The sequence below is a fragment of the Malus domestica genome, chromosome 10, assembly GCF_042453785.1.
Source record: "Malus domestica chromosome 10, GDT2T_hap1".
In the NCBI taxonomy this organism is placed as follows: domain Eukaryota; kingdom Viridiplantae; phylum Streptophyta; class Magnoliopsida; order Rosales; family Rosaceae; genus Malus; species Malus domestica.
This window is the reverse complement of record NC_091670.1, coordinates 24,533,288-24,549,323: the sequence shown is the minus strand read 5'-3', so window position 1 is coordinate 24,549,323 and position 16,036 is coordinate 24,533,288. Positions and strand designations below refer to the sequence as shown.

The following is a 16,036-nucleotide window of genomic DNA, read 5'->3' as shown; positions in this document are numbered from 1 at the left end:
AACACTTTTGATCATAAAGTTTTTACGGTAAAAATGCACACGTTATTTACAAGCGAAAAAATGATAACATCCCCCTAAAGGAGGAACGCAATTATTATCCACACGAAAAGTGATCTTTATTAACCATTCAAGACCTAATGCCTAAACCGCAGTTCCTTTCAATGTGCAAGTAATTGTAGCAAGAAAAATTTCAAAATATCAATGGTTTGTTATTTTGGTTATTTATTATTTTTTTAATTTTTAGGCTAAATTTTTCTAGTGATCCCTATGGTGAGACACTACTTTTAAACCAACCCCTGTGATGAAAAAAGTGTTAATCTTAATCATGTGGTGAAGTTTGTTATCAATCGTTGTCCAAATTAAAATTATTGTCAAATCTCATTCACATGCAAGGGGTAAAAGGGTCATTCCATTCTTTTTTATAATCAACAAAAATAGAAGGGAAAAAACTTGGAAATCCCTCTCCCCAATCTCTCTACCCTTATCAGCCACACTGCCACACTGACCACCAACCACCACCTTCCTCCCTCTCTCTTTCACATAACCCCAGCCATCCCGCCCACCACTGTTCTTCTTAAAATGAAACTAAATTCAATGTCCGCATAATAACTGATATTTTAACCTAAATGCGGTGAAGTACTTTGTGATTTTTTAAAATCTTGATTTTGGACTCTTGGCGTTCTTGAAATGGGAAAGTCTGATAATATGAACCTTGTAATTTTATTGTTTATTTATTTTTTATTGTAGTCTAAAAGTTTCAAAATTTAAAAAAAAAATTATGTTCATATGGTGCTTTATGATTGGTTGATGCAATCAATAAAAACAAAAATAACACTTTTGCCCCTACAAATGACAGAAAAATGAGGAAAAATCCTATTTGGAATATGATTGATAACGAATTTCACCACATGATTACAATTAATAGCTTTTTCATCACGAGGGTCAATTAAAAAGTATGATATCACCAAAAAAATCACGAAAAAAATTTGGCCTAATTTTTATTAAGTCGAGCAAAACATAAGTTCGAGCTCATCCAAAAATTGAGCTGAGCCAACCTACCAAAATCCAGATTTCGGTTTACAAACGAGCAGAGTAGAGCCAAGTATAAGATTGTGGGCCAAGGATTATGTTTTCTTGCTTGTTAAGTTTATGATCACTTGCCCCCTAAAGATTAGGGTTTGATTTAGTTTTCTGTATAAATAGGTTAAAGATGTAAAGCTATTTTGGAGTTGCTTAAATTTTTTAAAAGTAGCTTTTTAAAAAAGTTGGGGTCTTAATTGTGTTTGGTAAATGAAAAAAAATGTGTTTTTTTCAAAATCATGGGTTCAAAACAGCAGAAAGTAGAAGCAATTTTACACATGGTCTTCTAAAAAGCGATGTTTTCATTGAAAGCATGTGAACAATACCAATTAATGAAAATTTTATATTCATAGTCACAGGTTTTTTTTTTTGCTAAATTACTTTTAACACTATAGTTTACCAAACGCGTACTTACTTTTTTCACAAAATTATTTATTCTCATACCCCATCATAAACAATTTAAAAAAAACAAATAAACACAGCAATTCCAAACTAGACCATTGTCTCTTCGAGTGAGGTAGCCTTTTTGGAATAAGTTTTTATATTTTATTTGTTCGTTGCTGATTTTCAACTTAAATTAGTACTTGCTGAAATTAAATTGCATTGGATGGTGTGCACATCAAAGATGAAAGCACCGGGTGGAGCAACAAAGTCAAATTTGTACATAAAACGCGTAAGGCCGGGAATGGTAAGATTCAAGGAACGTAAGGTGAAACGCGTCATCTTTTTTTTATTATTATTTTCTTTAAGATCTGATGTAGTCTCTGCTGGCAACTGCTCTCTCCTCTCTTTCTGCTTCCCAATTTCAAGCTCTCTCTGTGTCTTAATTTGCTTAATTGGATCGTCTCCTCAATTGCAACTTAATAAATCTCATTCACCTCTGATATATCCTTTCTCTTTCTTCGATATATTATCAAGCACTTGGCTTCTTTCTCTTGATCTTTGATATATTATCAAGCACTCAGATGGGGTGCATCATTTCTCTCTTGCGTGTGTGGTTCAGATCGTTAACCTTTTCTTCTCCTTCGTCTTCTGCTGCTGATTCTGCAGCTGGTGATGCAGACGATGCTGAAATCCCCCCTCTTCGGGAAAAGTATGATGTGTTCATCAGTTTCAGAGGTGAGGACACCCGCCGTGGCATCACCAGCCATCTTCACCAGGCCTTAGAACAGAGGAAAATTGAAACCTACATAGATGACAGACTTCAGAGAGGAGAAGAAATTGGACCTGCCCTTGTAGAAGCAATCGAGAAATCTAGGCTTTCGGTGATCATTTTCTCGAAAAACTACCCTTCTTCCACGTGGTGTTTGAAGGAACTTGTGCATATACTCAAATGCAAGGAAAGATGTGGCCAGATGGTTATACCCGTATTCTACGACGTCAGTCCATCGGATATACGAAACCAACAGGGGAGCTATGCGGTTGCATTTGCTGGACTTGAAAAACGTTTCAAGGACAGTATCGACAGAGTTCAAGAGTGGAGGAATGCTTTGACGACTGCAGCCAATCTATCTGGCTTTGATTACTCAAACAATACCTGGTAACTAACTCGTTCTTTAACTTGTATAAAATATCTTTAAACTTGTGACAATTCTTTATTTGTGCTAAGATTTGGTAAAGCCTATTATAGACTACCTAATTATACATATATATGCCAGGACGGAGGCAGTTCTAGTTAAGAATGTTGTTGATCATATTTGGAACAAATTGATTCGCGAATCATCATGTGATTTAAATGGCCTGATTGGAATTGAAAGACACATCGAGCAAATCGAATCTTTATTATGCATTCATTCACCAGAAGCACCCATCGCTGTAGGAATTTGGGGGATGGGTGGTATTGGCAAGACCACCATTGCTGAAACTGTATTTCACAAACTCTCTTCTAAATTCGAAGCTAGTTGTTTTCTTAGAAATGTTAGGGAGAACTCAGAACAAGCAAATGGAATGGATCGCTTGGAAAAAACACTTCTTAAAGAGATATCAAAGAAAGAAGGTCTATCCATAGGATCAACTTTTGTTCGAGAAAGGCTCAGACGAACAAAGGTCCTCATTGTTCTTGATGATGTGAGTGATTCAATGCAAATGGACCGTTTAGCTGGTAAGCGTCTTCCGTATCGCACTGGAAGTAGAATCATTATCACAAGTAGAGATAGGGGGACGCTTAGGCCAACTGTTGAAGAGGATAAGATCTACAAGGTTGAGGGATTAAAACCGGATGACGCTCTTCAGCTCTTCTATTCGCGTGCTTTCAAGAATAACATTACTCCTAGAACAGATTATAAGGAGTTGGCAAAAAAGGCAGTGGATTATGCTGGGGGCATTCCTTTAGCTCTCGTACTTCTGGGGTCCTCATTCCTAAATTGCAAGAGCAAAGAAGAATGGGAACATGAATTTAACAAATTGAAAGAACTTCCCGATGAAAATATCCAGAAAGTGTTGAGATTGAGTTACGATAGATTGGGAAGAAATGAGAAGGAGATATTTCTGGATATAGCATGTTTTCATAAAGGGAAGAATGTGGATGAGGTAAAACGAATGTTAGATATTCGTGGATTCCATGCGGCACGCGGAATTAGAGTTCTCGTTGATATGTCTCTCATATCAATTGATTCAACTTGGAAAAATTCACCTTGGAAAATCGTACAGATGCACGATTTGGTACAAGAAATGGGAAGAACAATTGTTCTTGAACAATGTTTTGAAGATCCTGGTAAACGGAGTAGGTTGTTCAAGAATAAGGATGTCAATCGTGTACTGCAAAATAACACGGTAAGAGCTATATCCCTTCAATTTCTTTCTTTTCTTTTTTACCTAAAAACAAATAGGGAATTTTAGATGATAACATACCAGAGAAAAGCTCATCTATAAAATTTAATTATTGATTGAATTTTGTTGTATGTATATTCACATTTAAACTTTGCTCTTATTGTCAGGGAACTCCAATTGTTCAAGCCATGTGGGTTGACCGGTCTAAGATTGAAAAGCAGAGACTGAAACGCGCAGACTTCAAAGTGATGTCTAACCTAATGATGCTAACTGTAGTGAATTATGGCACTTATCTCGCCGCTTCTCTAGATCTTCCCAGTTCTCTTCGTTATCTTGAATGGCATGGATATCCTTTGAATTCTTTGCCCTCAAAATTTTGTCCTGAAAATCTAGTTGAGCTTCATATGCCCAGAAGCCGAGTTAAAAAGCTATGGAATGAAGACCAGGTATATAAGCCTATTTTAGTTCTTGTATAAAAATGCAGCGTAGAAAGTCTCCCTTATTAATTCTTTGTATTTTTCGTTACTTTTGTTACAGAGACTTGTGAACTTGAAAGTGATCGATCTGACGTACTCATCTAATCTCACGGAAGTTCCAAATCTGTCTGGGAGTCCAGAAATTGAGCACATAAATCTTCATACCTGTGAGAATTTGGTTAAAATTCCTGGGTGTTTTCAACATCTTGACAAGCTTACTTATCTTAATCTTGGAGATTGCACAAGTCTCAAGTATATTCCAGAGATGCCAAAGAATGTTGAATTCTTAGATTTACATGGAAGTGGTCTACAGGAGTTGCCTAATTCAGTTTGGTCTCTCGAAAAAATTTCTTACCTGGATATAAAATTTTGTATGTGTGAGGTACGATCTATTGAGGGTTTTGAGCTTCCCAGGGGTATAAGTAAATTACCATTGGTTGATCGCAAGAACCTTGTGAGTCTCCCAACCGACATTCGTAAGTTGAAGTCTCTCAAGAAACTCAAGCTCTCTTGGTGCTCTGAACTTGAGAACTTCCAGGAAATATTCGAGCCCAAGAAACCTTCGGAGAGCATGAAACCTTCGGAGCCCAAGAAACCTTCGGGACATCTTAATTTAAGGTGCACAGCCATTCGAGAGCTACTCTCATCAATCGAGTTTCTTCCTGCTCTCAAAAGCATTCGACTAAGCGACTGCAGTAGGCTTTCAAGGATCTCAGAGAGCATCCCTAAGTTGAAGTATCGTGACACACTTGATCTCAAAGGTGGCTCTGCATTTTACAAATTCCTTCAAATCTCGAAGCGAATCGAACATCTGAACTTTCTTAGTTTGGAAGGGACAGCGGTCAAAAAGCTTCATTCGTCTATTGAAAATCTAATTGGGCTTGAAACATTAGATCTTGGTAAGTGCTGGAGACTAAGTGTTGTCCCAGGAAGTATCTACAGTTTAACCAACCTTAAAACTCTCAGCTTTCGTGACTGTTCGGCACTCAAAGAGTGGCCGTCCGGCTCTGTTCGTTTGCAATCTTTGGAAGTTCTAGACCTCCATCGCACCAGCATATCAGAAATCCCTGATGGTCTCGTTGGGTCAACCTCATTGCAAAAGTTGGATCTGAGTGGAAGCATGATTAGGAGCATACCTGCAAGCATCAAACAAGCTTCTCGGTTGCATACACTCAGCTTAGGTTGGTGCGAGCAGCTTCAATCATTACCAGAGCTCCCAGTGCAATGTGATCTTGAAGCTCAAGGCTGCAGGTCGCTGAAGACAGTGCCAAGTTCAAGGACAGCACTCACACAAGGTTGGGATAAATACACATATTTTGGGAAACGTAATTTTTTTAATTGCGGAAATTTGGATGATAATGCAAGGAGCAACATAATGGATGAAGCACAGCTTAGAATTATGCGAGAGGCAACTAATTCATCAAAGAAAGATTATGGCATTGTATGTCCGGGAAAAGAAATTCCAAAGTGGTTCAGCTTCAGATATCAAAGTGAGGGATCTTCAGTCCATATCAAGCTTCCTCCAGATTGTTTTCGAACAGGTTTATTGGGTTTCGTTCTCTCTGCTGTTGTTTCTTGTGTTTCCAACGGCAATAATGACTTTGAAATAACAGCTAGGTGCAATGTCAAATCCCCGGGTGAAAGCCATGGACTGTTCACTTCTGGATTCATTGTCGAACGATTCCGTTGGATACCTCCCTGGGTGCAAGCCAACCAACATGATCACGTGTGCGTGTGGGGTAGGCCCTTTATAATTGAAGAGGGAGCAGAAGAATGCTCCCCCGATGTTTACAAACTTGCAAATGAGGCCTCTGTTCAATTCTCTGTGTCTGGACGTGATTTCTGGAGTCCTGATCCCAGTCTGAAGGTGGAAAATTGTGGTATATGGCCGTTGTATGCGGAAGATGTTGAGAAGGTCAAACCTGATCGCTTCTTCACATCGGGGGAACCAAAAATACAAGAAGAAACAAGAGAAGACGAAACTTGGGAAGCCAGTGGATCAAGTTATAAGAATAAAGCAAATGAAAGTGATGATGAGTCAGAAGCCAGTAAATCAAGTGATGAGCCACAACTATATGATAGTGGTAATGATTCAGAAGCCAGTGAATAAAGTTATGATCAGTTTGAGTTATATGAAAGTGATGATGAGTAAGAAGCCAATGGATCCTTTTGGCTGAATGGGTCTTTTTGCCTGAATGCCATATCATTTTGAATTTGTCTATTCATTTTCCTTTTGGATATGTAGGCTTTGTTGCCTAAAGCCCAGTACCGGTTTGGGATTGCTTTAACTTTTTATAAAAACAGCTATGAACATATCTCCAGTGTAAAAATAAGTGCTGCTTTTTAAAGTTCCAGCCATAATAATCAGAAAAGAAGAAGTCAAAAGCTGCTTTTTCTCCACCTCACCTGTTTGAGATCTTCGACCTGCTTAATCCGTCCACCAAATTAAGTTCATCTGCATGCCCAGTTCCATAATCAAGTACATAAAATTAATAAACACACAATTAAACCCAGAAAATCAGCTCAATTAACTCTGAAAGTACCTTATAAAATAGCTCAAAAATCAGAAAATCCACCAAGCCACGAAGAGCAAACGAGTCCCCAGCTCGAAGGGGTCCGCGACAAAGGTGAGACCCTGCTTCAAGTGTGCTGAGAAAGCACCGACTCCGATATCGGTGACCTTCAAGTTGCCGTCCTCGTCGAGGTGGAGGTTCTTAAGCTTCAGTTCTTGGTGGTAGACGCCGCGGCTGTGTCACGTAGTTGAATTTGACATCGTGAAAGTGGAAGTGACGAGTCACGTGGTTGACATCGAACATTCGACAAAAGAAAAAAACTCAAATAGCTCGATAGCTCAACTGCAATGAGCAAAAGATATGAATGACCCAGTTGGACTAAAAACGCCAAATCCTGTGTTCTCGTTTGAACTGAACAACAAAATCAGCAAACACAAAATTTATTTGACATGGAAATGGAAATTACAACAAAATAAGTCCTTAAGTTTAATAATACAATCATCAATTTGTAACAAACGAAAAAACTATGGGGGTCTTCGCTTCAATAGGACTAGGAAATTTCCAAAATTAAGGAGGAAATATATGTTGCACAACAAGCTAAAGGAAAAAATAATGAAGAAATGGCAACCTGCATACACAAAAAGGGATGAAATACAAAAGATACATTACAGGCTCAGTGATTTCAAAGCATAAAACACAAGGCCCGTCCCACCACGCCACGATAGAAAGGCTTTGAACGGCGATTGAATAGCAGACACAAAATGACGCACAACTAACCGGCTAAAATGCACTCCAATGATCAGAGTCTTTTCTCGGAGTCTCCATTGACGTCCGGAAAGGCCCTGAAGACCCAAATGGGTCTGAGTCTCGTCTCGGAGTTTGACTGTCGAATGATGTCCTAAATGGAGAAGACCCAAATGCGTCCGAGTCTCCTCTTGGAGTTTGACTGTCGAATGATGTCCTAAATGGCGCTGCTGAAGACCCGAAAAAATCTGATTCTCTTCTTGGAGTTTGACTGTCCAGTGACGTCCGAAATGACCCAGAATATCCGAAGGGGTCCGAGTCTCTTCTTGGAGTTTGACTGTCCAGTGATGACCTAAATGGCGCTGAAGAGCCAAAAGGGTCTGGGATGTCATCAAATGTTGGAAATCCATGTCCCTGATCAAAATCTCTACTGCTGCGCATAGAATCAAATCTTCCAAGTGTTTCTGGTTGAGGGAAGTATCCAGTATCTTGGGTGCTTCTAAACGAATCAAACCTGGAGAAGGTGTCGAATGAAGGTTCTGAATTATCCTTGTACCTTGGTGGTGAATATCCTGAATTGAAGGCAGACATTGGCGTGCTAGGAACAGAATCATCGAAAGCAAAAGGGCGGCTCTTCTGGGAAAAGCTACCTCCTTGAGATGACCCAGTCCTGATAGGGTTGAGGCCGAACTCCCCAGGGCCAGAGAAGTAGTGATCCTTATTACTCTCCTGATCCATATCCTACATCACACATGATTAAGAGCAGTTACCGCACAATCCAGCACGCCAGTAATAACAACAAATATAAAACCGCAAAAAACAGAAAGCTTGAAAGTGCTACGTAACCAACAAGCTATTAGAAAAGAAACTGGATTCACTGGAACCTAGAATCCATGCCTACTTAAAAGGTGCAAAGTAATGGAAACTTTCCATCGGCTACAAAATGTTCCGTGTGCAATGCAGCACCCCCTGTTGTCAATGTAAACATAAACACGGTCTTGATTAACCAAGACCTAACGCCAAAACCAGAGTCCCCTTTCAATGTGGAATTAATTGCACCAAGAACAATTCCACAACCCCTTCTTTTTATATCTACAGTGACCCAACACTGAAATCAGGAAACTCGGTTTTGTCATATTTGGTTGAAAGACCCGTACTACTAACTGATTTACATGATGAAACCTTCAGAACTGGAAACTTGGTGAAGATAGAAACTATTATTGATAAAATTCTCGGAACCTTCTCTAATAGCTAAACGCAGCAAGCATTAGGACACTTGAGGCTACTCTTGAAACAAAGAATACATGATCACCGCCACAAACAAGTAGGTGGTATTAACAGCAATCATGGAGCACTGCCCGGTCAGCATAAACACAAGGCCAAAGAATTTAGTTCCATAAAATAATAAAGAATACTGAATGTACAATATCGGCTTACCTTGGTGGCACTAACTGCATTGAAACCCCACACCGAGTCAACATCATCATTAGTGTCAAATGTCCCCCATGCTGGTTCATCAAAACCCTTGTCACCGGAAAACACAGACCCAGCACCCCCATGATCATCACTGCAGTGCACATCAAAGTTTAGAATTTCAACAATTTTTGCAGGTATCATGGTGATCTTAAATATGTAGAAAACTACAGATCTAAAACTATACCTTTGAGATTCCTTATCACGGGGTGAGGCATCTGTGCCTGCTGTCCTTCCATAGTTAGAATCTGAAAATTCTCTAGATGGGCTGCTGGCAAATGGACTGTTCGGAGCACTTTTTGCGGACTCCTCTTCATTTTTATCATATGCTGCTCCATTTTCAACAACCTTGTCATCCGCACTCTGAGGCTTTTCTGACTTGACATCAACTTTAGGTGAAGAAGCAGTTGGACTCTCAACTGGAGGAGCTTTTTCCTTCTGAACTGATGATGATTTCTGTTTTGGAGGCGCCAAGACATTTGACACATCAAGGGTGAGCTCCTTGACAAAAGTGAATCCTGAAAAGTAAACTTCTGAATCAGTCACATCGAATAGTTAAAACTCCTGAACAGATTGGGAAACCACCACCAGACGACAAAGGAACTACAAACAGCAGGCAATATGCTCCATTTACCACAAGGTGAAAAGGAAAAAAGAATTTAAGTGCTACCAGAAATTTATCATCTCAGAGCCAATACTGGATCTATAAAACCCATTTTTGGCATATACCTTCATCTTCAAACTTATCCCAATCCTCATCCCAGTCAGCAGCTCCTCCTTGGATGCCAGGTTGCCAGCCTACATAAAAACAAAATAAAATTTCAGATTACAAAATGCATTGTAGCACAAATACCACAGCAGTGAACAATACAACAACAACAAAGCCTTTTCCCACTAAGTGGGGTCGGCTACAGCAGTGAACAATAACGAAAAATAAAATGACGCACTCAAGAAACGGTACACAGAATTCAAACAATGAAATCAAACAAAGCAGAGTGACTAGGAAAATATTACAACGGTGAAAACAAGGGTTTCTCTGTAGGATTTTGATGATTTAACAACAGAATGACTTTCAGCTTCTAGAAAGGCAATGCTATTAATAAATTGAGTACCCAAAGCCAAAGTCCATAAAAAAAAATTTAATGTAAAATCCATCAGATAGTCTGATAAAGAATAAACTAATGGAAGTACTCTTATCATTATTTATATAAGATTCTTAGATTCCCAAGAAATTAGCAAGGAATGAGATCAACTTACCAAAGGGAAGCTCAGTTAATGTTGTAGGCTTTCCGCGTAATCCATACTTCTTGCAGCGCTCATTGAGAGTTTTCACAAGCCCATCAAGATCCAATTGGATGCGATCAACACGATCCTGAAAATTTCAGTTGGAAATGATCTTAGACAAGTTGAGCAAAAGTATGTTTTAAACAGCAAGGTTGTGCAAAAGTACCCGAAGGGTGCCATCAGCATCACCTTCTTGCTCCATCTTGACAATTGCTCTGTATAGCTCCATTTTCTTCTCCTGCATATAAATCACATATGACAATCAGTCCGGTGATAATAGAAAGAATACACCACTAGGGGTATGACCATTCAACTGATTCTATTTTCCCACCCTACTTTCTCTCTGTCATCTGCCATCAATCCCACAGGCCAAAAATACTACCATAAAAATAAATATAAATAAAAAATTAAAAAAATTAAAAAAATCTTTGTTTCTCCAGAATGTAATACTTAGTTAAAAATATAAAAAATAAAAGCATGCCATCTCACATGTACAGGCAATTATGACTCAGATGAACAAAACGAACAGCAAGCAGTTGACACTTTGATCTTTGAATAAGCAAAAGCAAACACACATGGGCACACTAATTGACGACAATTTCTATGTGGTGAAAGGTACCTGTAAATCACGAAACGTGGCTTCTTCAATAGTCAACTTGGAAGCTACATCTCCAGCTTGTTTGTATTTTTCTTCATATTTCTTAGCCAGGGACTCAGCCTAGATTTATGTAGTACTCATTAAGCCAAGACAGTTGCTAAAGATTAATGCAAATATGTGCTTAGGCTCAAGTATCCTACAGCATACCTCACGTCTATCAGCAGATGCCCTTTCTGTGATCTCATTAAGGCGATTGTCACATCTGCTCTTGTACAAGACCTTATACCAAAAAGGAAAATAGATCAGAGCAAATAGAACAAGGTAGTCGCATACAACATAGTTTCAACACCACACCCTATATATGTGAGATCTAAAATAAAGCACTAGCATTCACAATGATGCGAATTAGAATTCAAAAGCTGAAAGTTAAAAACAATCATTTCCTTATGTTAGTAAGTAGATGTCAAATTGCTACAATTTGAGTCCAATGCCTTTTAAAATATTCCAAGCCTACAATAACATAATGAAGCCACCTTGAAATACAGCATAAGCTGTGACCTTTCTCCCAAATTTAAAGCTACATTTAAAGCTATAGGAAAATGATAAAACATATGATCTGCACTTTCTCCCAGTAGTACTTGTCAATTCAAGAACCAATACCGATTCAGACCACAAACATCCACATGTTCAGAAAATAAAACATCTCACACCACTGCAAAAATCAAATAGTAAGAAGTCTGCAGATTATTTAAAAGCAACAAATGATTAGGACATCCAAAAATCTATCACTCGTAGAACAATTATTTCAAATGCAAACAGTAAAACTACTGTAGAATGTTCAATATGCACAACCAACGGCATACAAGAAATAAAGGGCAGAAAAGAACGCGAGGATACTCACTAGTTCCTGCATTTTGACTCGGAAATATTCAATTTTTTCTCTAGCATCCAAAATTTCTTTCTCCAATTCTTCTACCTGCGAAGAAATCAACAGAATCACATCAAAAAGCTTGAAGAAACACAAGCTGAAAATGGAACAAACTTCAATAAGGTATAATGAATGCTATAACAAAAAGATAGTATAATGAATGCCATGCATTAGAAACATGTGAAATGCCAATCATTAAGATTACTAATATCAAAGAATGATCATGAACTTCAAAACCCACACAGCATCCTTACTTAAACTTGATCAAAATCTTCTCAACAGAAATGAATGATATAAAGATCAAAGTAAAATCCACCATCACAAGAATTCCAAGTCTTTGGGACATTTGTTATGATTTGATACTTATCAGGAAGTAACATGCACACATAACTTTGCTGCTCCAGCTAAACAAATTGAGAAACATTAAAGTTCTAAGTACCTTTTTATCAGCTTCGGTTGCTTCTTTGAACTTTGAGTTCAGTGAGTTAATCTCCTCTGTACTCAGTTGATTTACAAGATGTTTCTCCAATTCTGGTACTCTGGGTTTCTGCTGATTGGCCTGATGCCTTTCCTCAGCATGGGAAGGAGCAACTGGCTTTGGTGGCCTTCCTCCAGCCGGGGGTGCCATGTGCCGAGCACGAGGACCAGGCATCGGTTGCTGTTGTTGAAAGCCTTTTAAAGTGAAAAATAAGAAACTATTCTCCATCAAAGAAAGACGTATGATTTAAAAATAAAAATAAAAAATTGATTTGTTTTATGGATGAATACCAGATGCTGGTCTCCAGGCTACATTGCCAGCATTGGAGTAATTATTTGCAGGTTGAGAAATGTTGGATAAATCAAGCATAACATTGCTTGGTAGCACTGCTGGAAGAGGGCGTCCCTCTCTAAACCGCTCCATCAAATATAGTGCAACACAAAACTCCCTGACAGAAAGCATGCTATCATTATCCTGATCAGATAAATCCCACACCTGCTTTAAAACATCTGAAAGATGAAAACAAGAGCATAAAGTTAAGAATGGGGGAACTTTTAATACCCTGAAATTTCATATGCAATACCGACATGTTCTCTTGCAAGATAATGTGGCATGACGGGTCATCATTCTATCGATCTAGACTGCACATTCAGACGTGACTCAATTTTATAGTATTTATGGATGTTTGTATGTCAATTGTCCGGCAAAAATTACTCCCAATTACAAATATTTTATATCTACAAAATATCCATGGCATCAAGTTTTGAAATCAAAATGCCATAACATCAAGCAAAGAATGAACATCCAGCAGCAAAGCATCTTGCAGAAAATATGCTTGATCAAGCCTGTTATGTTCAGGAATTCAAGCTAAATGCCACCAACTAAACATTGTGAGTCAGCCACCACCCAAAAGAGGAAAATTAAACAACTTTAACTCCGGGATAGGGATAATACAAGTTTTGTAAAGATGCATTAGTTCAGTTACAAGCTAACATAGAAGTGAAACAAACAAAAGAAAAGAGCTTCAATAAACCACACGGCACCTGTGCCAGTAAAACACAAGCCAAAAGATGAATTCAAAAAAAACAGTCCTACCTCTTGGTAGTCCCCATTTCAGAAATAGGTCACGGGCTTGTTCACCAGTGATTTTCCCATCTCTGTCTGTGTCAACTTTCACAAAGATATTGGTGTACTTTTGAACATCAGTTTGAGTCATCCTAGGCCATGTCAGATGGGACTGACTAGAAGCAGAGTTCCCAGCTCCAAGTGAAACTCCAGAAGGGCTAGTCTGAGCTGAGACCTGTTGGTTTGGTTTTGCAAATGACTGGGCCTGCTGAGGCTCGCCACCAAACTGTGTACTTGGGATAGCTGAAGACTGGGTCCCAGCAGATATTGGCACAATGCCTGTTGAGACGGGTACGCTGCCAGGAGGAAAATTTTGCTTTGGTTGAGATGTGGTTGCAGAAAACACATCATCTCCAAAAGATGAGTCGGGCGCAAAGCCATTCCCAGATATATTTAATGGTTTGGAATCCTTGGCCGGTGGTCCTGATGGTCTAATTCCAAAACCTGCATGTGGTCTAGGTGGTAGGGAAGTTGTTGGTCCTGAAGTTGCCAGACCAAATACATCTTGTGTTGCAGAGGGAGTGACCCCTTTGTTTACAACTTGCGAGGGTACCCCTGTCGTTGCTCCACCAACCCAATCGTTTGATATGCTTGAGTTTTGTGGATGAAGCCCAACCACTGAACCTCCCCTGGGAAAGCCTTGTGCAGCAACACCCTGTGAGGGTTGGGTATCAGAACTAGATGGAGGCACTGGAGGCCTAATTGACTTAGAATCTTGGGGAATGAAATTGTTCTGGTTCACATTCACACTTGGAGGTAATCCCCTGAAACCAAGATTTTGGGAGGATGTTGGAGTAACAACACCACCCTGAGTAGAAGGTGCTGTTGGAGCAGAATTGAACTGAGATTGTACTTGTGGTCCCCTGAACCCAAGATTTTGGGAGGACATCGGAGTGACAGAACCACCCTGAGTGGCAGGTGCTGCTGCAGCAGAATTATACTGAGGTGGTACTTGCGGTTCCCTGAACCCAAGATTTTGCGAGGGCATGGGAGTGACAGCACCACCCTGAGTCGAAGGTACTGCAGGAGCAGAATTGAACTGAGGGGCAGGAGTTGCTGCGAGATTTATCTTGGGTGCAGGTATTTTAGCTGCAGCCGGGCCATATAATGCTGCCTTCACCATTTCTGGCGTAAGCTCTCGCTTACTTTGTGCCACAGTGACAAGTCTAAGGGCATTGTAAAACTCTGCACGACCAAGGAAACCAGTCTGCCTCTGGTCTGCATGTGCCCATATCTGCAAATAAATATAAGCAACCAATATAAAATAGAACAGATCCAAACTTCTGTTACAAAAGATAATGATAAAGTTCTTCCATTTATTCAGTATTTAACATCTTATGCCCCCGGTTATCATCTTCTACCGAAATTCCTTCAGCAAAACAAATATACAGCTTCAAAAACCTATTTGTCAATATGATCATGACCCAGAAAATTTCCCTTATATGCCACAATCCTAACTATTCTGTAGTCGTCTTATGTTGTAGGTTTTCGCTACTACACTATTGTAATGTCATAAACAATCCTTGGGTAGTCACATCTCACAGTCAATACCCATATAACACCATTTCTAAAGTATGCTTACCACCTAAGGTCGACCTTATAACATAGCTCTCTTAACCCTCACTAACTGTAGTATAAATCCTTCATCTACTTGTTTTATACCATTTCTTTCCATCAAACTATAAAATTCAACAAAATGAACATGAATTCCGCATTTATAATAAATGAAATAAAAAGCTCGGCTCAGATCAGAGAATTACGACATCCCGAGCTCACATTAACCTCTTCACCAACAATTAAACTTAAAATTCAAATCAATCTGATTTGGAGCACATTTCCACCAGTACCAAACCATTACATACACACCATAATACACATACAATTATACATACATACATATATATATATATATATGTATAGAGAGAGAGAGAGAGAGTACCTGCGCAAGAACCTGTTTGGGGAGACCGGAGCCCTGGAAGAAAGCGACGGCTTCATTGCCACTAATCCGGCCATCGCGGTCCAAATCGGCTCGTCGGAAATACGCATCGAAGAGATCCACATTCGCCGATTGATTCTGAGCCGAAGCCATCGCCACCGTCGGATTGCGATTCGCTGAGGATCAGACCATGAAATCAATCGACAGCTCCGCGTTCAGGATAACGTACGCGTGAGGAGCCCCGGGGGAAAGAATCAGAAAACCACAAATTCGGCGGACCAGGAATTCGAAACCCTGAAAACGACGACGTACGGCTGGGATTTGGTTGCCTTTCTTCTCCGATCAGAAGGAAAAACAGAAGCCGATGGATAGACTGAGAGATGCCTAATAGTCCAAGGACAAAACGATCGGCGTTAATCGGTTTATACTTTTGAATTTTTGTGACAAAAATGGTATTGTATTTGTTGTGATATATCAAAACTACCACTGGACCTAATGAGCCCGGCCCATTAGGTACTACCCAATAATGCTCAATCTTGAAAACCGACCCCACCAGAAATGAGGGTTCATGATTAGATTTGATGACGGCCTTGTTGGGAAGGCCATTTTCCAGGCGGCTTCTCATCTTGGAG

General features: G+C 39.5%; 2 protein-coding genes and 1 long non-coding RNA gene across 3 annotated transcripts; 1 reads left to right on the top strand and 2 right to left on the bottom strand.

The window, feature by feature from the left end:
• The first annotated feature begins 1,796 nt into the window (after window positions 1-1,796).
• On the top strand, window positions 1,797-6,546 carry LOC103445225 (disease resistance-like protein DSC1). The gene is made up of 4 exons (XM_070807174.1): window positions 1,797-2,620; window positions 2,739-3,852; window positions 4,017-4,295; window positions 4,387-6,546. Exons 1-4 carry the CDS (start codon window positions 2,046-2,048, stop codon window positions 6,433-6,435), a joined length of 4,017 nt encoding a protein of 1,338 aa, XP_070663275.1. The 5' UTR covers window positions 1,797-2,045; the 3' UTR covers window positions 6,436-6,546.
• On the bottom strand, window positions 6,109-7,170 carry LOC139188991 (uncharacterized). Its single transcript, XR_011572446.1, has 2 exons — window positions 6,869-7,170; window positions 6,109-6,780 (listed from the first exon to the last, which is right to left on the bottom strand). It is a non-coding gene; the product is annotated as an uncharacterized lncRNA (long non-coding RNA).
• A 92-nt stretch (window positions 7,171-7,262) lies between these two features.
• LOC103445223 (actin cytoskeleton-regulatory complex protein PAN1-like) lies at window positions 7,263-15,849 on the bottom strand. The gene is made up of 13 exons (XM_070807175.1): window positions 15,408-15,849; window positions 13,439-14,702; window positions 12,634-12,852; window positions 12,305-12,537; window positions 11,839-11,913; window positions 11,145-11,216; window positions 10,959-11,057; window positions 10,506-10,577; window positions 10,313-10,427; window positions 9,785-9,853; window positions 9,243-9,573; window positions 9,020-9,149; window positions 7,263-8,323 (listed from the first exon to the last, which is right to left on the bottom strand). Exons 1-13 carry the CDS (start codon window positions 15,555-15,557, stop codon window positions 7,619-7,621), a joined length of 3,534 nt encoding a protein of 1,177 aa, XP_070663276.1. The 5' UTR covers window positions 15,558-15,849; the 3' UTR covers window positions 7,263-7,618.
• Between the last annotated feature and the right edge of the window lie 187 nt (window positions 15,850-16,036).